This window comes from Podarcis gaigeae (genome assembly GCF_964106915.1).
Source record: "Podarcis gaigeae genome assembly, chromosome: 7".
NCBI classification, from domain to species: domain Eukaryota; kingdom Metazoa; phylum Chordata; class Lepidosauria; order Squamata; family Lacertidae; genus Podarcis; species Podarcis gaigeae.
Window position 1 is genome coordinate 44,344,173 of NC_139683.1, and position 26,488 is coordinate 44,370,660.

General features: G+C 41.6%; 1 protein-coding gene across 3 annotated transcripts in view; it reads right to left on the reverse strand.

Annotated features, from left to right (window-relative positions):
• Window positions 1–2,993: 2,993 nt before the first annotated feature.
• The window catches only part of TAF4B (TATA-box binding protein associated factor 4b), a 63,578-nt gene continuing 40,083 nt past the window's right edge, over window positions 2,994–26,488 (reverse strand). For all 3 annotated transcript variants that reach the window (XM_083748247.1, XM_083748245.1, XM_083748246.1), the window contains 6 exons: window positions 26,070–26,239; window positions 23,035–23,165; window positions 21,752–21,877; window positions 19,557–19,613; window positions 13,002–13,109; window positions 2,994–4,657 (listed from right to left, as the gene is read on the reverse strand). In XM_083748247.1, the coding sequence (XP_083604373.1) occupies window positions 4,514–4,657; window positions 13,002–13,109; window positions 19,557–19,613; window positions 21,752–21,877; window positions 23,035–23,165; window positions 26,070–26,239 (736 nt within the window). In that variant the 3' untranslated portion in view covers window positions 2,994–4,513. The remainder of the gene's footprint in view (window positions 4,658–13,001; window positions 13,110–19,556; window positions 19,614–21,751; window positions 21,878–23,034; window positions 23,166–26,069; window positions 26,240–26,488) is intronic.

Here is a 26,488-nt window from a genome sequence, read left to right on the forward strand (position 1 = left end):
ACGCTCGCTCAGCGCGCTCATTCAGTGTTCCCTGGACTCTCGCCTGGCACCCTCCAGAACTTGGTGTCCTAGCACCCCGCACCACTAGCCTCAATGGGTAAGACGGGCTTGGCTACTACACTATTAGCCTTGCCACTGTCAAAGCCCAGCTGCTGGTGATTTCCGAGGCAAAGGCAAATAAGGAATACTTTGCATAAAGACTAGGGCCTAGTAATGCTTGTGCATTGGAAGAAACTCCATTTTGGAGAGGCATGGTGCACCCCACATTGCAATCTGTGTTTTTGAGCTTATTCTGCACTCCTCAATCCCAAGATTCCTCTTCAAAGGTCACCTCAATGTCTACAACAGATCTCAGTAGCTTTAGCTGTTTTCCCACATGAGTTCCCCAGATTAACCCCCTTTGTACATTTTTCCAGCTAAGATACTACCTCGGCTGTCTTCATCTCCTACTCGTGGGTAGGATTGCCTTGCTTGTAAGGGGATTTTCAAACCTCTTTCTTGAGTTAACCAGGGTTGGGGACCAGTCCTCAACTAGGAACACCAGGTTTTTACTATAGTTTCAGTAGCATCAGAAGCATTTAAATGTTCCACTCAGCTCCACTCAAAGAGCTTTCCACAAGTCTGAAGAGGAGAGAAAAAAATAATATTTGACTTGGAATTTCCAAGTTTGGTAGCAATATGCCACTTCTTCCTAAGGGACAGGTTTATAGAGTCCCCAAGGGCTTCACATAAAAAATTAAAAAAAATCTGCAGCAATAGTTGTTTTCGGATATCCATCATTGGGTATCCTCAGGCAATGAAAACACCAAGATGTTTTGCAGAAGAAGAAAGGTCACAGGAATCAGAAAACAAGTCCCTTTAAATAGGATTTTATGCATTCAGAGCTATTCCTGCACAAACCTAGTACCATATTTAGGACAAAGGTTGCAAGCCTACACATATAATTTGCTCATTCATTCATATTTTGCCTTTCCCACCTGTAAAGAAGGGCTCAAAGTGGTTCACAGAAAGCATAGATTTAATGAGCAACCTATTTTTTAAAAAATACAAAAGCAGGTGAGAGAAATAGAAACATACTAGGGAGCACATCCTATTGAGCACTGGGATTTTCTGAGTAAACAGGCATAGGATTCTGCTGCAACTATTAAACTTGGGCATGAACAAATTAAGCTGACACCACAAAATGGTTGATTCAAAGGGCCAAGTGTAGGATCTTCCAAGTTCATCCAGCTGCTCTCCCATTAAAGAAACAAATCTCAGCTGCTGGACTATCAAATCCTAGATGCAAGCTCATTTTCTCATCTAACAGTTCCCTTTTCAAAACATGTTTTATACCTACACCTAATGGATTTGTAGGAGCTCCTAACATTAAGAAATGCTAGCTGACCGCAGGACCAATCCTCTGGCTATAGCAAGGAACCCATAATAACAATGTCAGCTAATAAAGAGGTTGTGGGAATCTTTGTAGTCATCCCATTCAGACCTGAGCAAATCAAGTCCCAGGACTTCCAAATGAAAGTTACTGTTGTTATTGGAGGTAAGTTTATCTGCTTAAATTGCAGCATCAAGGAGTAAACTAGTTGTCCCTATCTGAACAACCTGTCAGTCCACAATTTAAAAGGTTTGATAATTAACAAAGTTACCACCAGGAAAGGACTTGGACCAAGCCCAAGCATAATCAGTGGAAACAACTGGTGTTTTGAGATACACCTCTGACCCAACATGATTGGTTTCCTTCAATATCTGGTAGTTAAGCTACATTAAAATCAGAGGCACAGAGGCTTTTTGCACTGGTGGTACCAGTGTTGTGGAATGTCCTCATTGCAGAAATACAGGCGGCCTTATTGGTAGGGCATTTTTCTGAATCTTGAAGACATACCTGTTTCGATAAACATTCCCCTGAACTTGAACATTCTGATCTTGTTTTAACCCCTATACTTTTAGCAGGTTTGTTTCACTGTATATTTTAATTGTGGGTGCCTTTAATGCTTTGATGGAACTGTATCCATATGTAATTTAAAAACATTAAGAACACTCACAAGAAGAATTTAAACAACTAGATCAGAATCTTCACATTCAGGGGAATGACATCCCTAGGAGAACAGAGTTGCGAGTCAAGAAAAATTTAGAGGATTGCTGATTCCCCGTCCCTGGCATAAGGGATTACCTACTCACAAAGAACAACTGGAAGGTTCGAAGAGCCAATTGTGCAGAGCTGCAGGAAGTAGCCTTTGTCAGTGGGTACCTTCAGGGCTCACAGGGCAGAATTTCACACAGCACACTTGCCCACCTCTATTGCAATGTTTGGGGATTACTGGCTTGGCTTACGATGTGATAAGGTGACAGAAGACGTGCTTAATTCCTCCTTTCTCCTGGGCTTCCATGGGAGGAAGGCTATGATATACACTGGTTCTCATGAATAACAACAAATCAAATTAGATGTGTGGGGCAGTCATATAAGTTCACAAATGGCAACACTCATCTACCCTCATCTTATGGTGTTCTGCTGCTTTCAAGCCATTTTTCTGCAGCTCAGTTCCAATACCAAAGGTGAGCTAGGTAATCAGATAATTGCATAAAGCCCTTACAGGTCTAGTTTGAGGGCACATGGTGCAGTTACCTTGCAGAAGCTAAGCAGGTCTGAGTCTGGTCAGGGCCTGGAGGAGAGACTGCCTGGGGGAGAGGGAGTTCCTTGATGAGAGGCAGGATATAAATGTAATTAAATGGGATGGGGGAGAGGGGAGAAAGGCCGGTTTCACTTCTCACACATGCACTTTTGAGGAAAAAGACCCCAACTCCCACCTTACATGTGAACAGTGCAGGCAAAAATGCTTTAACACAAGCTATATGCAAATATTGAGCTATATTCTTGAAGTATTCTCTGCTATTGCGGACATTCTGCTTTGATGTGCTGACAGCTAGCTCTTCATGACAACAGTTCTGGATGCAATAATGCCATCTCTGATGTTTGATGGAGTAAATACTCGTTAACATTTTTAATAAAATAGTTATTTTAATGCAGTATTTAAAATAATTTTAAACATCTGTCAGCAAGACTGAATACACAACCAGGGAAATGCTGTACTTTACATAAATAGTAAAGCTATGCATTTTATTATACAATTATCTTTCTTCTTCTGCCTGCCTTATCCCACCAGTATCTTGCTGACATTTCACACAGACAAATAATTCACTATGTAGGTTTAACTAACTTAGTTCAGTTTTTCTAACAGAGAAACTAACTAGATTAGAGCCTCTCAACATTCTGCAGTAGTCCTGGTGTCTTAAGTTAGACGGTTTCCCCAATTTGTAAGGTGGCATACCCAAAAGCTTTGAAAGCCTTTAAAAATAAAGACTTTAATGGTAAAGACATTCAGCTGCTATCTCTTACCCATCCCAGTATACACCCAATGTTATACATTATGTGCACAGGGTAGTGCAGAATTTGTAGAAAAGTGCAAAAGGTGTCTTCATATGGCTCTCCACAACCAACTTCTTCTGGAGTGATTCACAGCAGGCAAACCGGCAGGCTCTCTTTAAAGTCCACCAGAACTATCACTTCAGCTCCTTGCAGAGTTTTGTGCTCTCCCACGAAATGCCACAGCAGAATTTTTCTCCCTATTAATCGGATTTCGGAATCGCATCCAAACTTCCAGTTTTAAGATCAAATCCCTGATAACTGTATGTCTGCTCTTTGATTCCCATAATGTAGGAAGCAGGAGATCAAATAATTATATTCTATACTTTACATAAAACAGTGTTCCACACTGCAAGAGCCTCCAAGATAGTTCCCTGCTTTAAAGTCTGCACAGATGCAAAACCGAACACATCCAAAGTCATTGTTATGCTGGAAATGGAATGGAAAGGGCAATCGGCCTGTGTTAAGTGTTCCACCAGATTTGCCTTTTAGATTTCGGCAACTACATTTCCAAAAGCTGCTCGCCCGAACTCTTACAGTTCCAGCTTGCTTCATCCGTCCAGTAGTACTGGCAGCACAAGCCATGCCACTGGGAAGTCCCCCTTTTCTTTGGAGGCAATAGATTGCAGATCTCACTTTGGCACTTCTTTGGCTTGCTCCCAAGTGGTTTCTCTTCCAGCTAGCTATAGCGAACTCTAAAAACTAGGACAGCTAGCGAGGTTGAATCCTGTAGGCAACACGCTAGCAAGCTGCTTGCCTGCTGGTTTGTGATTAAATACATTCGTCATACCACCCTTCCCCAACTGCAGCATTACAAGGCACAATATTCATGGGATAATATTGCAGATTGAAATATTGACACAAGTGTCGCTTATACTGAACTTCGCAGGCTCCTGAAGCCTTCTGTCTCCAGTGCATTCAGGCAGCATACATGATTCTAGTAACCACCCAGTAGTCTGTTCTAGGTGGTTCCCTTCGTTTAAGAAAAAAGGAAAAGGAAACAGGTGATCACTGTAAACCAAGGTTTCAAGATAGTGCAAACAGGTGTTCTTTGGCAACAAATGCTGGCAAGCCCAGACGCAAACTGCCTAGCCGTTACTTCAGAAGAGCTCGGTACAAGGCTAGAGAGTGCTTCAGCTCTTTTTCTTGTTCCATACAGAATATCAAGTCCCTGAGGCCGATGCGTGTTATTCGTGGATGAAGATTTGGTTTTGCAAGGCTGGGTGATCTGTTTAAGACCTAGAACAGGAGAAAGGAGAGAAAAGGTGAGTAGTCATTAAAAATAAATAAAACTCACTGTACAACGTAAGTGCAACTCCAATAGGATCTTATACTGCATGAGCTTCACCCCTTATTATTTGCCCTAACTTTAGAGGTCTCCCATGCAAGCGATTGCTCGACGGGGCACAGCTGTCTTTGCAGGAAACACATGCAATTCAGTATGCTGAGACCCGTTTCTCAAAGAATTGTGTTCAGAGTCTTCAGGAAAAAAATAGGATAAAGCTCTTAAATGGCCTCGTCCTGAATATCCAAAAGGAGACCTCAAAAAACTCCACCCCAGCCTTAAGATCTATTGGAGAGGTCCCATTATCAATACCCAGATGTTTAAAGTGTGACGGCCCATGTGCTGCTCCTCCATGGTAGCATGTGGAACTTTCCTAGGGGTCATGGGGTAGCCAGAGACTCTTTCACTTTTAGGAGAACAGCAAATATCTTCTTAGGCTTCATGTCAAGCTATCTCACACTGCTTTTAAAACTGACCATATAACCTTAGTATATGGTTTCATTATTGCTGGAAGCCACCCAGAGTGGCTGGGGCAACCCTGTCAGATGGGCAGCATACAAAATATTGTTATTAACATTAGTTGCTTTAAGTGGGACAGAAATGTTTTTTTTTATTTAATCCAAACCACCTTAAGGATATAGAACAAAAGAATTTTAGACTCGTTTAGAAAGTAGGGAAACAATACAAGCCAACACATTTAAACGCTTGGCGATTGGCATGAAGTATATCCGTAGGAAGTGCTACTGCTACTACTTTGACATCAGCAAACAGACTTAAGTTGATACCTGCTTTCTCTCCCAAAAGAAAGACTATTTCTCCCACTAACATGATACAAGACAACACCAGCTGAAAACTAAAATAAGAATGCCATTGTTTTGAAACTTTCCATTTGTTCAATGGCTTGGAACAAAATAGGCATGGGAGAAATATCGTGGCCATGTACAGGGAAAGAGAGAGGTCCCTCTTGTCTTGGTAAGACACAAAAGGGTCACAGTTCAAAGTAAGAAAACCCCTTACGGGGAGTGGAAGCAAGGGGGGTGGCTAGCTTTGTAGCACAGCTGCCACTACAGGGTTGAAGAGGAGGTCACTCCAACAGGATGCAGCAGAAAGCTCAAGGCATTATTACAAATGAAACAAGCCTCAGGGGATTCCTCAGCAATCCAATAGCCATGTCCTTCAGAAGTCAAATAACTTTAGGGAGAGGAAAGTATTTACTTTCTAAACAGAGACCAGCTTAGAGGGCTTAAAACTGAGCATTCACACACAAACCTGTTCATTCTCATGTAGCCCTTTGAAAAACAAAGTGTAAAGGACAAAAACCTCAAAATTCCCCATGAGCAATCTCCGTATCTGGATCCATCTCTCCACCCTTGAGAACAGTCATAGCTTGAGCTCATGTAAGGTTTACTCAGAGGTTTGAGTTCAGTGGGGCTTCCTTGTGGGATAGTGTGTACTGCAAGGATGGGGAATCTTTTCAACCTGAGGGTAAGCATGAGGGGGTTGTTTTTGATTTTCTTAAACCAGTACAACGCAGGTGGATTATGGGTTTTGCCATATTCACAAAAGAGCACACATATTTGTGTATGCTTCTAATCATATGCAAATTTACATCCTCCCTTGCGTGGGGTGAAGGTGACAAACATAAATTAGGAGCCAAGTGCAAGCAAGCAAGCAATGTTTCTGACAAAACAATAATTGTATTTCTATACTAGAAAGGACTTCACCTGTTCAATTTCTGCCTGCCACACAGCTGTTCAAAGCATAAGAGCCCTGCTCTCCCCCCAGTGCCAACCCTAAACCATGCAAATAACACTCTTTAGATTTTCTCTGTAGATTAAAATAATGGAGAAAGACTGCCTGCCCTAGTTCTTCGCAGTTACTCAATACATGGCATAATTTCTGAAGCATATGTTACACCCTTTGCTCCGAAACCTCTTCCACTGCTTCCATGTTTGAAGGTGCTGGCTGCAATTACTTAGGGATTAAAATAAGTCACTCTGTTGTAAATCTGAGGAGAGTGTCTGAACATGTACATACATGCCGTAAACCAGTCCCAGCATAATTTAACTCGACTCTCTCCCTGTCATCTCAAGTTTTTACTGACCATATAACCCTTGGTTATTTGTCCTGCTTTTTGTGTTGCCTTCATTTTAGCCTCTCTTTCAAAGGCCCAATAAGTAGACTACTCATACCACTGGAGACAAGGTTGCCCAGTAATTTACATATCTTCCCCACTTCTGTTCAAAGTACTGAATTTGCATCATTCACGTGTTGTCTCACAAAGCACAAATATAAGCAGTGCCTTTTTTGTGATGGAAGAGAGTACCATCGCCTCTTTTTTTACTGGCCATGAGTGTTGGTTAAGGTTAAGTGAAGTTTTCCTCCAACATCTATTTAACCAAGCAACACTTGAGTCTCTCTCAGGGAACTTTCCCAAGGCAACAGATTTGAGCTTCTCCCACACTGGGTGTGGAGTGGTTTAAACTTTGTCAGGATGAGCCCGTCATTTTTATGATTATTTTGTATTGTCTTTCTTTTATATTATGTTTTATTGTACTTCTAAATGTTGTTGCATACACCCCCAATATTTTATATGAGGGGCAGTCTAGAAATATTTTTATGAAGTAGATAAATATGATAACTTAATCAAATGCACACAATAGCCCATATAGCTTTTAGCTTACATGTAGAATTTGGAAACAGATGTGCAAACTGAACTCTAAATGGAAGATTGGCATAAAATCTGGGAGACTTATCCAAGCCTTTCATTATGTGCCAAAATAAAAGAACTGTCATGCAAAATCCTATCTAGGGCTTCCCCCCCCCCCCAAATAATATACAAAACCAGATTGGTCTCTGGTTTAAGCTGGTATGCATGTTATGTTTTTTAGATGCTTTAATTGCTTTAAAATGTTTTTAGATTGTTTAAAGTATGTTTTCATTTCACTTTAAATTGTATTGTTTAACATTCTGGTGTTTGTTGCTCTGGTCTCCTTTGGGCGGCAGGGCAGGATACAAATTTAATAAATAAAAGTGTGCTTTTCCACATTGTGAGAATGTGAAGCTGTAGCAAGGTTTTCGTTTTTCCTGCTGCTGTATATGAAAGCTGATGAGTCGTATCACAGACACCATCCTGCCTCGAATCCAGCCAACAATTTGCTGCATTCTTTTAATAGTTAGCACGACAAATACAAAGTTAACAGACATTAGCAATAATGTTACATGGTTGATGGACTAAGCTAATCATCACTGGTCCAAGAAATACTCAAGGGACAAAAATACAATTATATAGTATCCATTCTCAAGAGACGATCAGAAGAATGAGCATTAAATTTAAAGGTTCTGCAATTTGTTCCAAAAGCATTTATATAATGCTTTCTTATGCATGTACAATACATACATGTAATGAAGTCATGCAGGTAAGAGATTTTCTCATTTACCGTTGGCAGATAAGCTTGAGTTAGCCAAACAGTGGAATTTCTTTCACTCTCCCCATCAAGTCAAATGCAGAATATTCTCATGAGAAATCTACGCAGCAAACTTTGGCCAAATGAAATAATACAAAAAAAGCTCAACAGCTTTTGTGTCCGGATTTTTAACTTTTTGAAATATGGCAACCTTATGCTGTGCTGTATTTTGTTTTTTGAAAAAGTTTTAAACCTACACTGGCTTATTTAAAAATATAAAATAAAACCAGTAGAAATCTCATGTAAGACAACTTTCTTTAAGGTTTTTATTAGCCAATGCAAGATTAGGGTTTCACAATGAAACCAGAATTCTGAAAACGAAACAAACTTCAGTTGCCAAGAGATTGTAAAGTGGAAAACATGCTTAAAACCAGAGAATTCTGCTTTTCTTCTTCTTCTTCTACAGGTCAAGTGCCCACAGCACCACTGTGAGGTGCTCCATCAATGTGCCATGTTGAAAAGCAACACTTAGAAAGAACTTCAGTTGACCTTCTATTTCTTACTGGGATGAAAAAGTCTCCAACGCAGCTCTCTGACAGTAAAATAAGTAAATGAAAATACTATACAGCACTTTTGATTTTTAAAAAGGAGAATGAGAACTCTTAGGACACCTCATGGCATGACAGACATGTTTTCACTTGAACAATTTAGGAATAAATGTGTATGTTTATGATCCAATTATCTTCACTCATGCTGGAACTTCACTAAACTGTCAAAGATCTGCAAGAAACTAGGTATTAATATTCTGTTGTGTAGCTTTCCTCCCCCAACTTACATTGTGACATTTCTACAAGTCCTTTCAAATGTAACCAACAGAGTGTTTTACATATTGAGACAAATTACTGGAAATGTAGTGTCAGTTTACTCATGATTATGCCCAAGATTCATGCTTACATGTCACTATCTGTGGCTGCATCAGATCCTTAATCTGTACCTGGAGGTAACAAATACTGTACAAAATGTGTCATGTTAACTTAATAGACGATTATTAAACTGAAATATTCTGGCTCTTTGCCACATCATTTTAGGCAATATATCATCAACTAAATTATAAAACTCTTGACCCTTCACATGTCATCAACGTTTGTGTTATCAATATGTTTAGCCCAGAGCTACAATACAATTAGTCATTTAAATTGCAGATATCTTTCACACAAGAAAATAATTAAGTTCATCTCTGTACAGGAATGGCATTCTATGGGCCTGTGAGCTGCACTGCTTAAACCTATAAGTGGCAGTCTAGAATATTTTAGCCAATTTACAGGCAAACATCTGACGTCGTGAGTGTGGCCCAAACTGACAACCTTCTACGAAATTCAGAGATGAAACTGAAACTCCACCATCCACTGACATGTGACATACAACACATTTGTTGCTTCCTAGTCTCTTCCAATGAGACTGTGTCGCAGTTACAGAGAGTCCCAAGATGCACCAAGCACTTACAATTGAGGGGACTCAGTCAGCATGCAAGTCAAGGAAGCTGACATGCTTCTAAACCCAGGAGTAAGGAATCTGCAATCCCCCAGAGGCTGTTGGACTATAATTCCTATCAGCCCAGCCAGCATGCCCTACGGTCAAGGGGCAGCAGTACGTTCCACAGCCCTGCCCTAGAATATACATTTCTCTGCACAATTAGCTGAAAGTCAGTCAATTTGTGCATTATTCCATGACCATGAGAGTCAGCGCTTAAGGGGGATTGAACTGTTACGAAGTTTCTTTCTGGCTACCCTGTGCCTGTGTTAAGGAGTACAGAACATTAGCTCCACAATCATGGCAACAACCTGGTTGTCCCCATAGTTTTTGCCAATGCACCAATAGTGTCTAGTATGGTGCACACACTGATACCGAAGAGATAGCTATTAACCCTATTTCACATAGATATGAAGATATAGGCACAGTGCTGCAAATGTGATTTTTGAAGAATCAAATCAAAAGGCAAATCTTGCTTCAAACCTCTAATCTTCAGGAGAAGAGTGTCCAGGCTTATGCAGTCAAAATAGCAGCATCAACACAGAAGAGGGTACTCATAGGAACCCTGGGATTGGAACGTCACCACCAACTAATGTTCTATATGTGGCAATCAATGGGAAGACTTCCTTGGGCAGAGTTTAACTGCTTTCACAGGAAAGTGCCAAGGAGAAGTCTGGAAAAAGTGAGCTGGCCCTCAGGTAATAATGGCAACCTTCCCAGGAGATGTCTACCCTAAACACTTGGCACGCTGGGAGGGGCCATGAGCAACATAAACTAGTTCACTCCCCCCCCAAAAAAAAATATGCTTTAGCTATCCATATAACTGTATATATATGAATTAAATGCATGCTTCTGGTGCACTACCACTAGTTTTATTTAACACTTATAGAAAGATAAATAACTGGAAATGGTCAGATGTGTGTCAAACTGCTTAAGCTCTTTGACATTTAACAGCTTTAGAAAATAAGTATCTTTGCACTCGATGGATATAGTTCTACATATTTAAATTAGACATGTTTTCTCAAAATATGCTTTTGGTGATTCCTAGTGTGTACAGGCCCCCAAGCCATATTCTTCCATTTCAAGGCCATCCTTTCATCTCTGAACAGAACACTGTTTACTCATCAGGATGTTTTGCTTTCCTTGTTATGCGTATACTGCAAGCATTCTGCTTCTATATAAAAAAAAAGATTTCTCAGAGATGATTTGATTTAAAAACTACTTTACAGTCATAACTCTTCAGATCCATTTACAATACACCTCACCATTTCTAAACCCCAGCAAAGAACCAGGACACTTCAATACTGGTTGGAACAAACTGCTTAGTGGCTGGACCCTTTAGCACTCTAATAGCCGACAAACTAAAAAGGAATTTGCACAGGAAGTCCCAGCATCTATGTAAAAGATTAAAGCTCCCAGAGATTTGTGTACTGTAAAATAATGTTACAACACATGCCACTCTTCCTCTCATGGTTAGAAATCTAAGCCTCTGCAGCATGGGCTGGCAAATATTGGTGGCCACATTCTCCCACTCCCATACCTAGTGATATTAAAGTTATGGCCTGTCTCAAATTACTTGGCAAAATTATATTCAAGAAAGCAGGCCCATCACACTCAAATATTCAACCTGGGTCATGTTGCTTTTTTTGTAGTTGAATACCAAAATATATTATTCATACACCTAAAACTGTTAAGTCTTAACACAACATTGTGTTCCCACTTCACAGCTACACTTGCGGGTGAGCTGCATGCAGTTGGTTGTCTCTCCCTGTTGAAAGTCCACTCTGGCCAACCTGGATTAATTTCTGTAGTGCAGGGATAGGGGTCCTTCATGCCTCCAGATGTTGTTGGACTCCAGCTCCCATAGGTCCTTCCCAATGTGATCAAAGGCCAGGATGGTGGGAGTTGGAGTCCATCAACATCTACAGGTCCCCCACCTCTGCTATGTTTGGAGCGTCTCTCGTAGGTGCTTAGAAACCAAATGAATTAACTGACTTGCTACATATTTTATAGACACCCTTATAAAGATGCAAAGTGTAGGCATAGCATGCCTTAATGAGTGCTTCCCTTTATGTTGCACAAAATGTTGGATGCTATTGTTCTGATGTATAACTCTATTGCCACTGGCATTTTCATCTAGTGTTATGTAGGGTTACAGCACAAGTGTTTAATAAGGTAGGAACAGCATCAGTGACAGCAAGAATATGTCTAAGGGGCAGCCATTATATTATCCTCTAGAATTATAGAAAAGTAAAAGCTGAGAATAATTACTACCTTGCTCTGCTGTAGCCTTCACCTACTTAATAGTAAACACCATGATTTACCTAATGAAAGCCGAATGGTTAAGGGAGGGACCTGGGAAAGTTGTTATACCAAGCTCATGATTTTAAATCTTTTAGCAGTAATTAAGGTAGATAAAAGCTCATTCTACAGGCTGCAAGAAGATAGCCACTAATTTATTAAAATTTCAAGGCACACACCCAAGCTCAAAGGCAAGATAATATCCCTGTTGGTGGACTGATTCACTTTTGTTGGCTAGTCAGAAATTTATTCCACCATTCTTGCCCTGAGAAGCAAAATATCATACCAGAGCTCACTTGTCCCCTGAACATCCTTAAAATTCTGGGCAACATTGTTAGGGAACAGCCATTGGTTTTAAACCCGTGTGGGTGTCCTCCATTCGCAGGCGATGGGTGCTCCAGTCCAACCTCATCGGGAGTACGCCATGTTAGCAAAGGCAAATAGGTATTTCAAGTGAACTTTTAAATTTCTTTGAAATAGCTGGCTAGTTTTATAATGGGGGGTGTTGAAATGTATTCAGATGATCATTCTAGCTTTTTTTAAATATTCGTTTTATATCTAGACTTAACAGCAACCAAAATAGTTAGGCAGAAGAAGAGTTCTCGACTGACAGAAACCCAGGAACTTTCCATTCACCATCATGCAGAAGCAGATGGGATAACAAGAGCAAATGGATTTTCTTTCATTATTCGGGAACTTATAGAGAGATGAGATTCAGGATGAGAATTCTGAAATGCTGTGAGACATCCAAGATAGGTGGGAAAAGACTTGAGGCTTGCCTTAGATATCATACAAATGATGCCCATGACATTTGCACAACCACAGCCAACGGACACTAGCCGCCCTTGTCCTCTTGCTACATTTTACTACAGGAGTAGTAAAACACCATTCCTTTTCAGAACACAACTCATAATCATGCAGAACTTTTCTGGATGCCAAGAGGCTGCTTCATTGCCGCTAAAACTGATAAATATCAAGTCGCGTGAAATTCCAACAATATACAAAACAGAAACACAGTTCAGCTGGAAGATACTAAACCAAGAAGGGTTACTGCACATACCTCCAGTCCGGATGAATCCAGTGGCCTCTTTTTTCTTGGCCCAATGGCTGCCAGAGCTGCATGGTTAGCCTCCATTTGCTGCATTTGTGCAAGTTCTAATTGCTGCAACTAATTTAGGAAGAAAAGAGGAAGTTATGAGTAGGTTGGTCTGCAGTACCCTGAAAGTCACGGCTCAACTTGAGTCAGTTAGTCTTAGCCTTGGCCAGTCTTCTGCAGTTAGAAATTCATGAACCGAGTGTGCTCTTGTTTGCTTGTTATCCCATTTGTATAGCAATAAAAAGGTTCAACAAGAAGCATATTTAGGGGCATCATTCTATAGCTCACTATACATTTGTTTTGGGGAAAAATACGTACTTCAGTGGAACATTTACCATTTAAGAAAGTATGTAATAATCTCTTTAATATTAAGCATCCCATTCTCCATTTCCTTTATTAAAAATACAATTTATTCTGAAATAATCTATTAATACTATTTTAGCTTATGTTTCCTCCGTCTTGCAGGAAGCAGTTTTGATTTATGAATATTTACCTAAACCTCATTCTGGCTGCTATTTGTAATAGGCTGAGATGGCTAGAGCAATGCAGGTAGCCACCGCATACATCTCTTAGCACCAGATCACAAATACATACATGCTAGATACTTGAGAACTCTGCACTGTGACAAGATGCAAATATATGAATCACTTCTACTGAGAAGTATTGCACAGGAGGTATCAAGTTCCAACCTGTTAAATCTGCCATGGCCAATTCACAAAAATAAGTTTACTGCATGTTGCAGACAGACAGTTGTGCTATGTGAACCAGCTCCCATATGCCTTTACACCCTAAATTCATCCCTCAAGGGATGAATTCAGCTACAGCAGCTTACAGCAGGGATAGCTACATGCACTCCCAATGTTGTTGCAACTGCCATCAGCCCTGGCCAACATGGCCAATTGCCAGGGAGCATGGGAGCTGCGAATCCAAAACATCTGGAGAACCACAGGATAGATATGTTACTTATCCCTAAACCAGATGAAGCAATGTCCCACCAAGTCTCAAGACTAGTACTCTATAGACTTCTCAGCACTACTATATATTTGCTCAGAAGGCACAAGTCTTGAGATCAGAAGCCAGCCAGAAAGCATTTCAAGCCCATTTTCCCTTCTTCGATTTTTCCATCTGCTACAAGTACAAAGATTTTTTAAAAAACCTGTGTAAAGATCAAATTGCTATGAAAACGTTGCAGAAATTGTAAAATGGTCTTTGTTGCTGCTGGCCTTTTTAATAATAATATATAGGTTTTTTAAAAGTCTGGTCTTGAAGCAGTCAGGAGTTTCTAGGTGACACAATAACCATTTTAGTTAATCTGACCTGAAGCACAAATAAAGTGGAGGTACATTTTTTTAAGCCCTTCCCAATGGTGAAATGGCATTTGCAGCATAGCTGTAATCACATGAAGCAATTTTTAAGAAGGGGAAACTGCTCTGTTCTCCTGTTCAGTTTTAAGAAAAGATTTCCTTACCATCTCACAGAAATTGGATTTTTCCACTTTCATAAAACTTGCAGACACACACACACCACATTTCAGTACAAGTAGGAAGGGCAAGTATTTTAGTTTAGGAAGAAGTACATTGACTTGTTGCTTTTGATGCACTTAAACTCTTCAGATGCTAGACAGTTGATGGTCACTTGAACTATTGTTTTATTTTGCCCATGCACCAGGGCATTCTGAATACTTAATGTGCTTTAATAAACAGAAAGCATTATCTACTTCACTGTGGTACAGAGCAAGCATTATCCACCTGATAGGTACAGAAATAATACATTCCAGAGGGCAGTGAAGGCCCCAAACAGTCTTCAAGTGCCATTTTACATTCAAGGGAAGCTGGTTTGAAACCTTTAGCCCTCATAGGTTCATAATTTAGCCAGCAGAATTCCTCTCCATGTTGCCCTTCCAACAGGAGATGCAAATGCAACTAAACTATCCAATGACTGTTGCACCTATTACCACCTGTCATGCCATCTGATATGTAAAACGAGTGACATTAGTTCAGGTCAGATGCAATGGGAAACTAATCTCTCATGGCATGAATGAGACATAGAAAGTTTCAGGCTTGTATGCACTTCCCTCTTGTCTCATCTACTTGAATTTTCAATCCCGATTTTGAACTGTGCAGTTTTACATGGTGTGCAAATCTGACTTGGTGCATTCTCATGTGGGACAGCAAACAGCCCACAAAAAGAACAATTGCAGCTGAAAGTTTATAGGAACAAAGGCTACTATGTGGCTTTCATGGACTGATGGAAGGTTTTATTGGAAAATGTATACCCACTCTAAACAGAGAACTGTGTTAAGTCTGGGTGTCACAGTTTAAGGAGGCCTTTGGAAAAAAACCTGTAGTGTGTCCAATAGGCAACCAGGACAAAAGGCTTGGAAACCATGTGCATAAAGAACTGTTCAAAGAACTGAGTATATTTAGCTTGAAGAGAGTATAATGGAGAAACAGGATAGTGGCCTTCAAATATATCAGGCACGTCCAACCTAAAGTTGGTTGCAATCTATCAACAAGTATCAAAAACTGGCAGTGATCTACCACCCTCCAAATCATTTAAGTTAAATAAATAAATAAATGGATCTTTATTTCACAGATATAGTAGCTATATTTGGATATCATTATGACAGATCGAAATAGTTACTAGATGGACAAGTAACTAAACAAGTGAGCAAAGTCAAACTATATTTTTATATTAGTTTGCACAGATCTGAGGAGCCAGCTTCTCTCTGTGTGTGTTAACTCTTTCCCTTCTGAGTTGCTTCCTTCCTTGCTCCGTGATTCTCCTCCTTCGCTGCTTCTGTCCCCGCCCCCATCAAAGGGAGCCTTCCCAAGCAGCTCCTCCTTGCGCCTCCCTCTGTCTCTGGCAGCCGCCTCCTTCCCCAATGAGAAAGCCAGGCTAAACCCACCTCCCCTCTTCCAGCAGCATCACACAGACCTCCCCCCACCTCCCTCGTGCCTCCCTCCATCTCCCTGCATGCGCTGCTCAGAGAAAGGCCCTGCGATTGACCAGAAACAACCTCGAGGTCTCGCAATTGATGTGTTGTACATGTCTGAACTATATGAAGACCTGTCACACAGAAGATTGAGCAGACTTGTTCTCTGGTGCTCCAGAAGAGCAGTGCTAGAAATAATAGGTGGAAATTGCAGGGAAGGTGATTTTGGATAAGCATTAGGAGAAACTTCCAAATAGCGACAGCTTCCCCACTAACAGTGGAACAAACTGTCTTGGGAGTTGGTGGGCTCTCCTTTGCTGGAGGTGCTTAAGCAAAAGTGGGCAGGAATCCATCAGGGATGCTGTATGTCCTGCTTTTAGGCAGGGGGTTGGACTAGATCTCCAAAGTCCCTTCTAGCTCAACCACTCTAAAAAAAACACACCACACACACACACACAAAAACAACCCAAAAAATACACAAGATGAAAAATGCAATAAAACCAAACACCATTTTACAGCCTATAATATTCACGTATGGACTCTGCAATCTTCCTGCTCTCTTTTAGACCTTTGTTCTCAAAAAGTTCAACTTACTGTCTAGCACAGTGTTTCCCAAACTTGGGTCTCCAGCTGTTTTTGGACTACAGTTCCCATCATCCCTGACCACTGGTCCTGCTAGGTAGGGGTGATGGGAGTTGTAATCCAAAAACAGCTGGAGACCCAAGTTTGGGAAACACTGGCTTAGCAGCTTTTCCTGTTCCTGGTTTATTTTTTAAAAAGAATGTATTCAGCCATCAGCTTCTCAAATTACCGGTACTTCTTTGCTTGCTTCAGTTTATGCTCATTTATGAGAATTTTTCCCCTCATTTGGATAAGACTTCTATTTTTTAAGGAACCCTTCTTCCCATTTATAGCTTCCTTGACCTTGGCATTTATGCCTGCTTGAATCCTCTTGGCACTTGTTCATCACCATTCTAGTCTGTAGTACTACTGCAGTGATTTAAAAGAAACTTCAAAGCTGCCTGAAGAGGTCTGACCCACCTGACCCACCCCTTCAACTTGCTTTTAACTAATCCCCTCATTTGAGAAGTTTCATCTTTTGAAGGCAGGTGCAAGTGCTGAAATTTCCAAGCAACTTTCCCCTTACATATTGTGGCCACTTTTCCCAAGTGGTCCAGCAACACTTAAACACCATATCATGGGTAGACAAACTAAGGCCCGGGGGCCGGATCCGGCCAAATCACCTTCTAAATCCAGCCTGCGGACAGTCCAGCCCCCCACAAATTCTGTGGGGGAAAATTTGCTGACCCCTGCACTACATCCTGGGTACTGTATGATATTAGGTTAACACCTTGCCTCTTGCTTCGTGGCCTCCATGAGGAATGATTAGGACTTAGAATAACTTGCATCTTGAAATTTTGTCCAGCATTATCTTAAATCACATTTTACCTACTCGGTGTGAGGATTGTTGAAACCACCACCACCACATCTTATGCTCTGGCTACAGGTAAGAGTTGAGAATGAAAGCAATATCTAAAGCTTACCATAAAGCCAGAGGAAGGGTGGTATTGGAAAGGAGAACAAATACCAGAAGGTCAAAGATGAGCTGTTTTGACCAACAGGTCAAACTTGTAATCATCAGGAATGGTTTCAACTTGGAAAGCAATCCCTTTTAGTTATTCCCATCCCAAAATCAACTTTGAAAGTTACCTCTCAAGTTCAGTTTCTACCTGGGGAAATGATGGCAAGGCAGCATGACAGTACCAAAGCACTGTTATCCATGGAATTGTGCATATGCAATATTGATAGATACAACCCTGAAAAGAACCAGAGTGACTCCTCCAGTTGAATGTGCTTCTGGTGTGGGCATGAGTATACGTAACTGAAATGGCATATTACTTTAATTATTATTCCAATTCCCTCCCCCAGTACTGAATTTTGCATTGTAAGCTCTTTGGGGCAGGCAGCTCACCTTTTGCACTCTAAAGCACTACTGAACACTAATGGAGTTATGTATAAGGAAGTCAAAATGTTTCCATAACTGGGCACTGCACCATTCTCAAGTCACTCCTCCCAAGGTTTAGGGTAGTAAAATGCACAACTAGAGGTAAATATCCATTAAGAGTATCTTATAGGGAACTGCTTTCTTGATAGCAAAACTTAGAGGGGCAGAGATGAAGTAGCATTAGGCAAGTAACAATGGTAAGTTGTAAGTAATATGCATATTTTGATGTATAACGTCAATCCCACTCAACGCGCCTAAGGAAACCTTCTGATGCAGAGGGTCCAAATTCCCTCATGCTCTCCTTGCATTCTGTGGGCATTCCTTTACTTTGGTTGAAGTCTGGTGCATAGATGCCGAGACCATTTCACGGGATTGCCATTTGTACTGCCTCTCCTCCTACATTAATCCAAACAACGAGGGCCCTTTAAAGCATTCATAAATAACCTGCTGCTGCTGCTGCTGCTGCTATTGGCACTTAGAAGCCAACCGTAGCAATGTTAAGCAACAACAAATTTGATAGTTCAAGAGGCACAGTTAAGAAAAAGATTGCTCAGGAAAAAAAACCCCACTCATTTACCACAGAGATCCTTAAAAATGGCATTGAATCAGTCAAGTAACTATAGAAACCAATTTCTTCAGCTCTGTATCACACATCTCACACCTCAATTGTCTTTATTATTGTCTGCTGTCAGATCCTTAATCAGAAATGTGAACAGGCTTGATTTATTCAGCGGGGAAAAGAATCTGTAGGTCAAGTAAAAAAAAAAATCTCACTCACACAGTCTTCAACCTTAGGTATTTTCATTTAATTCTGTTCCCAGTAGCTCTGGGGGCAACTCCAGTGAGATCCAATATTAAGGCTCAATTAAAATAAGCTCCAATTAGTGGAGCTTTTTTCTCTCCGGCTAGAAAAGTCAGGAAATGGATATTGGGAAATGTAAAAAGTCAGCTACTGAGAGGAGGCTGCAGCAGACATAAATGAACTTATTTGTTGATTTCTGCAGTTGCTATGCAGAGGCCTCTGGGAGTAAAAGCTTAACCAGTCTAAGCTATAAACTAAAACCCCTGCAGCTAAACATGAACTGCGTGAAACAAGGGCTCCATTCCAGAACAGAAAACTGCTGGGCCCAGAAAATTAAAAGCCAGAGGCGTTTTCCATTTAAAACTAAATCCCAGTACCGCCTCCCAGCCAAAGAATTATAAGCAGTATCAGATTTACAAAACGAACAATTACCCTGGAAAAATGTAGCCTATTGTACGGTCCCAGATGCTAAATCTCAAAGTGTCTTTTTCCCCCCCTAATCCCACATTATATTCCTACCAAACACACTGCTGTATAGTTTAGGCCTGTCTAGAAATAGTTCTTTGTAAACTATGAAAATAAAATGTTAAGAGCTCATAATTCATTGACCTCATTTGAAGTGCTGCCCTTGCCTGTAGCAGTTCCTGTCCTTCCCCAAGGCCTCTGCAAATGGTATGCAACAGCAAAATAAACCCTGACCTAATTGCCAGGAGAGGAGGGCTGCCAACCTTCCCTCAGAATACAAAGGCAAAGCGTGGGGACTTGAAAAAGTCATACCTCTTTTGCTTTCTGCTTTAATCGCAGCTGCTCCGGATCTTCTTTATTGGTACGGCTCTATCAAAAAGGAAAGGAAAGGAAAAGAAGGGGGGAGGGAGAGGAAGAAAAAGAAAGACGTTTAATAGAAATTACTAGCACCCAAACACAACATTATCTTTAAATATTTAATAAGTTACAATTTTCTCTTCTGATTGGAAATCTTAGCTGCAGGGAATGAATGCCTCAAGCCAGATTGGTGCGCTCGCTCTCGCTCTCTCGCTCTCTCTCTCTCTCTCTCTCTCTCTCTCTCTCACACACACACACACACACACACACAAAAACCCTCTCTTCATCAGGGACTGCTGCCTCCATTCTAGCCCAGAGGAAGCTTGAACTAAAAATGATGCTAACATTGTCAGTCAGGTCCAGCCTAGGCATGATGATGTTCATGTCAGCAACAGACACTTGGGAAAATGAGAAAAGCAGCAAGGAGGGAGATAAAAAGATCCGGCACCATATTTGATGGGCGTGCAGAAGACCTCCTTAAGGAGCCTATTTTTTCAGTTCCTATATTGGGCCATTTTAAAATAGGTCATTTGCAAGAGTTATAATAGGTTACATTTAATAGGTCCCAGGCAGCTACCAGTGGATCATCCGGTAGGGGAAGGAAAGACTTCTAGGTCTATTAGCAAATTGGTGTAACCTTGAAGCTCCTAGCTCAGTGCATAAGCAACTTGCTGAAGGCCACACAAAGCTCAGTCATCCCCTGCGATCTGTAATGTGGGATAATAGGAATGTACCCTTTAAGTTAATTCTAAGGCACGTATGGGGAACCTCAGGCCTGGGGAGTCCAAAGATGGCCTCTCCAGTCCTCTATCTGACCCTCAAAACTCTGTCCAGGAAACACCCATTTCCCCAGGCCATGCTGATCACCAGCCCTACTTCATACCTTCTTCTTGAGAGTTTTTGCCTGGCTGGAATCTGTCCTTGAACTCTGCTTGCTTGGTCGGAGGACAGGGAAAGGTGTGTGGGTGTGGGTGTGAACTGCCCTACTGTACAAAGGTAAAATTCATATTTGTTGCACCATTGACCTGTGGTTCCAGGAAGGTTGCCAGCAACCTTTGCAAAGGTTAATGCTGGGCCCTTGCAAATCATAGCCAGAATCCACCTGTCCCAAGATATAGTCCCCTGCCCAGTAGTTTGCAGTGGGCTAGAGTTACATCTTCATCAGACCCAAGTTAGACACACTGAAAGCTATATAAAGAGATAACTTCCTGCACTTGGCTACTGAATTCTGCACAGACCCATGGACATGCAATATGGAAGTCTCTGGGAAGAGGTAACAGCTGCCAAAAACTGAGAAGTCTGGTGGGAGATGACTGAAGTGGTTTAAGAATTGGAAGCAGAAGTGTCCTCTAGCTGCTGCTCATCCATTTTTGTCTTCAAAATGAAGCAACAAAAAATAATAATAGAAGGATAGGCTACAAACTCCCCGCCATCTAGTTCTAATTTTTGAGTGTTTGGCTCTGTCTTATTTCTGTTTTTAGCAAGAGCAGCATTCAGTAAATGGTCTAGAGTCATACAGCCCAGACATAGGCTTATTACCAACAACTTTGAAATAGTGATAAATGGTAATATAACCAAAGTGTATGACGTTTTCCTATTTGCTTTTAACATCAATCTTTTTTTTCCCTATGGGATATCTTTCCTACGCATTTCAAGTGTCAAGGGGGCCCACTGGCAACACAAAAAAAACACACAAATGCAAGAAGTGTCCATAGATTACAACATGTTTGGACTCAGGAGCCCTGTTTAGGGAAGTTTTTAATGTTTGAAGTTTGATCGTGTTTTTAATATTCTGTTGGGAGCCACCCAGAGTGGCTGGGGAAACCCAGCCAGATAGGCGGGGCATAAATACAATACAATAAAAATTATTATTATAGAAAATATTGGAAAGATGGAGAGTAGTAGTCCACTGTTGCGGAAAAACTTTGCCAGAGTTTGTACCTTTTCGGTAAACCTTGGGATCCACAGAGTCCCTGAGTCCCTGAATCCCTTCTCTGAGGTCCAACTTCTCAAGGTACCCAATTACTGTAAAATACCCATCCCCTACATGGATGTGCTTGTATAGTTCTTTCAGCTGCAGCAAACTGGCAGCAGCTAGGTCTAGGAATATTTAGCTGCCGTAAGTCTTCTGCAAATTACAATTCTCTCACCTTGGCTGCCCGGAGCAACACCTCTCTCTCTTCTTCATCCTTCCTCTGCTTCTCGATCTGGTCCAACTGCTCAAGAAACCGAAGCTGGGCCCTTGTATCACTCGTTATTATGTACTTGTCATTCCCCTAAAAAGCGGGGGGCGGGGAAAGAGAATTTATGGTTGTTTTAAAATACAACATGGACCACTGGCCCCCAACCTAGATGTTAAAAGCAAGTCAGCTTGCATTAACGTAATAGACAAGTTTAAAATAAATTCAATGCACATTTGCTTACCAAGATTGCATCTGCTTATTTTATTATTTATTAAATTTAAATTCCATTAAGAACTACTTTCCTCCAAAGCGTTTCCAGATTTTCAGTTAGCTTATCTATACTAGCTATTAAAACCAGCCATTCGCTCCAACCCTCCCCGCCACAAAAAACAACAACCATTTTTGCCTATGTCCAGTTTCAAGCTTCCAAGCTCAGAAAACAGGCCCAGCACTGAACTAAACTGATGCCTGAAGACACTTAAAGGCAGGGAAGAATGGGGGCATATAATTGGAAGCATGCTATACCTCCAGTGACAGGCGTGCATGCTTGGGATTGTAGACAGTCCTAGGAGGAATCTCTGGAAACTCTAGTTAAGAGAGAAGCCTGGAACTGCTGCCAGTTAAAGCAGACATATACTGGTCTAAATGAACCAGTAGGTGGAATTGGTATGTGTTAGCTTTTTAGGGGACGCGGGTGGCACTGTGGGTTAAACCATAGAGCCTAGGACTTGCCGATCAGAAGGTCAGCGGTTTGAATCCCCGCAACGGGGTGAGCTCCTGTTGCTCAGTCCCTGCTCCTGCCAACCTAGCAGTTTGAAAGCACATCAAAGTGCAAGTAGATAAATAGGTACCACTCCGGCGGGGAGGTAAACGGCATTTCCGTGCGGTGCTCTGGTTCGCCAGAAGTGGCTTAGTCCTGCTGGCTACATGACCCGGAAGCTGTCTGCCAGCTCCCTTGGCCAATAAAGCGAGATGAGCGCCGCAACCCCAGAGTCGGTCACGACTGGACCTAATGGTCAGGAGTCCCTTTACCTTTACCCAGCTTCCTTTTGGCTATTGCCATTTCCATGACTGCATTTTATTCTTACAACCTAATAGCCAAGAACCTTCTGTGTCCATGATGAAGCATACTTTAAGGCAGATTTTAGATATAGGATGCCAATACAATTACTTTTTAAAAAAAAAAAAAAACCCACTGACTGGAACAAGACTGTTAGGAGACCAAGAAGCTTAATGATTATTTCCTTTACCTTACAGGTCATCGTACGATGCTGAGCAATTACAGTGAGTTTCTCCAGAAGCCCTCTTAATCTCTCTTGTGTAGCATGGGAGATCAAGCTCAGAACATCTGAATTAACTTCCGTGATGTCATGGCTTTTACCTGTGGAGGCAGAGAAAATCCATTACGTGTTTTAGTACTAGCTGATAATTGAAATAATTAGCACAGCAGGCATTCTGTTCCCCCTGGAAGTCATACCCATTATGAATAGAGGTTTGGGAGATTGTGATTTTCCTGGTAAAGCCACAACTTCAAAGATCTTAGACATTACATTAATAAAACCTAGCCTACAGCTTCAGAAAATAGACATTGTTTCACTTAGCCCCTAGAATCACTTTCCTTGCAAGGTCATTTATAGGACAAAGTTAATAAGAATACAGAAATCAAGGCTTGTGGTCGGGAGAAGGGAAGTAGTAGTAGCTGTAGAAATTAGTGCCATATTCGGTTAATTTCAGTAATTAAAAAAAAACACACAAAACCACACACACAGTTACGTTTTGCCCTGTTTTGACACAGTGCTTGTTAAATCTTGACATGTTAATGAACTAAGTAGCTTTTCGCAACATACTGGGCCTTTTTCATACTCCAGTCCAGCCAACAGCATATGGCAGCTTGACCCAGTGTCTCAAGGCAACAGCTTGGAAAACAGCGAAGTCCAATAGGGCCTTAAAGCGGCCCCCTTTCCTCTTCACCCATAACTGCAGCTTGCCTGGGTGAGCTCTGCTTCTCTCTCGTTCTTCATCCCTTCACTCCCCCTAATATTTTCAGAGCAATGGCACAGAGGCAGACTGCTTTAAGGAAAGCTGCTTGAACCCTACACTAAGGCTAAGCATCTTCTCTGCAGTAGCGCATGTAACTAATGAAGGCTTCCTCTGGTTGACAACAGACCCTGCTTTCAGCACAGGCTTCGTAAGGTGTAGCAGCTGCCAAGGCAATTCAGTGGCATGGAAGCAAAATTACTATTAAATGCAGACCCAAAGGCATTTTCCTGAACCTGCACTCTCTCCCCTTCAGAGATTTGAGAACTTAAAACAACAAGTATACTAATGCAGAAAGGGCATATTTCATGCCAAGAATAAAATGTACCCTCAAAATAGGTGTGCAAGGGGTTGCTGGCTATCACGAACCTCGGCAGAGAGTAAGACAAGCTACTGTTTTAATATTAAAATGGTCACCTTTAACATTAAGTTGTTTATGGGCAGAAAGCATATTCCAGCATTTGGTTTAGGCTGCACTTTACACTTCTGCAAAGCAGCTTCACTGTTGGTAGCTTGCAAACATTTGCGGAAATTAAGATGTTGAGATTTGGGGAAACAAAGGAAACTAGGATTTGTTTAGAACAGAGATGGCAGATTTGCAACCCTTGGGCCAAATGCAGCCTCCAAAGCAATTCTGTTTGGCCCTGGTGGCCATGCTAAATTTTAAACCAAGGTGTTTGCCCAAGTTTCACCCATGAAGGACAATGAAAAATGCTACTTGTACAGTATTAAATTCACACTTCTAATGTTTAACTCTTTGGGTTTTGCATGCAGAGTCCCCGTTACTAAACAGCATCTGTGCTCTATATCTGAAACACTTGCAGCTAGATGATTTAGGCTTTGTAGGACCTAGCCACCTAACTTCAGTTTGTGGCCATATGCTTCTGCCATTCTCCTTCCTCTGGCTGAGGCCATTTTGGGGCAGGGGAGAAAAGCTGGGGATCCAAGTCAAGGTGGTTTTGGAACAGACTTTCACATGACATACCGGTAACCCCTTTCCAGGGGCAACCTGTGGCCAAGACACACCTGCACCTTCTACCCCCACCCCAACCATAGGGGAAAGGTATGCACACCCAAAAAGATGTTTAAGGGGAAGCCAACCCTAGAACATCCCCTCCTATTTAATTGTACCAATAGTGGGATTTGCCTTAAGCACTGCTGTTGGACCTCTTTGCTGTCTGGCTGATGAGTTGGGCACTATCCTTCTCATAGCTGCTTGGTCAAATGGCCCCAGAAGCCTATGCACCAGCACAATGGCTCATGGAACATCTCTCTGATCTACTGCTTCAAAGATGTATTGCTGGCCTGCTCAGAAATAGAACAAAACCCTCAAACATCAGTAAAAAAAAATCTCATCAGTAAAGGGATTTCACAAATTGGAAACCACCACCTAGAAAGCCCCATCAGCAATAAATATCAACTGGGTGCCACCAACCCTGTTGATTATAGGTCCAAGATGGCTTGCGGCCCGAGCCACATAGGGCTGTGTATGCTGGTATTAACATGCTAAACAGAGTCCAGTAGGTCATTGGCAACCTGCACAGCGCTTTCAGGACTGATGACAGTCACATTGTGTTGCCTCACTAAACTAGCAGCTGCATTCTGCACCAGTGGCAACTTCCAGGCAGTCTTCAAGGGCAGTCCCATACAAAGCACATTGCTGTAGTCAAGATGAGAGGTCAACAGAGCATGGACAGTTGTAGCCAGGCTATCCCAGTCCATAAGCAGCCATAGCTGGTGAACATACCAAAGACGAGCATAAACACTCCTAGACACACAGACTGCACTTGGGGATGCAGTGACAGGCTGGAATCTATAGGTACTCCCAGGCTGCAAACCTGTTCCTGCAGGGTGAATGAAGCCCTTGCAAGAACAGGTCATCCACCCAATTCCCATGTTTCTTGCTTCAAGATTTCTTGGGCAGGGGTTGAAGTCTTTGACTGCATGTGTTAACCAAACAGACGTGTGTTAACTATACATTAGCACTGAGTAGTAAAGACTGCAAAGCACTGGCCAAAATCTATAGTTTCCCATTTTTAAGATTAATATTGCTTCATAATCTCACTTTCAGTGCTGCTGCGATCCAAGCTAATTTGCTATTTAAAAATTTGGCTGCTTAAATACAAGTTCTGTAAATCAGTACAGAGCAATGACAGTACATTCAGGAGAGAGGTGGTGTCAAAGTTAAGATTTATGCAGCCTGTTTTGCATTCTGAAGTATCCCACCCCCACCCCCCAATTTTCTCACCCATTTCTAGGATCTTCTTCTGCAGTGCATCTGAAGAAAGGAAGAGTTCTTCTGGACAAGACCGGATAATTGCGCCGACTGATTGAGATTTCAAACCGAATATGCATGCACTCTCTTCACTCAGGTTGACCCCAGCCATAGAAGTCACATCGTTGATGTCATCTTCATCTCTACAAGCAAAATTTCTATTATATTTTGTATTGGGTTATAAAGGCAAACTGTTCTATTAAACACTGTGCTTACCAACATGACCGTAGGTCCTGTCACTAACTAGGCTGCTTTATTTCTTTGATCTGCACTAGCTAGAATTTAGCATTGCAAGTTCAATGTTTAGGTAAACTTGGCAACTTTGGCATAGTTCTCTACAAATGACATAAGCGGGAAAGTGAAGGCTCCTGAGAAAGTCGTCACTGACCATG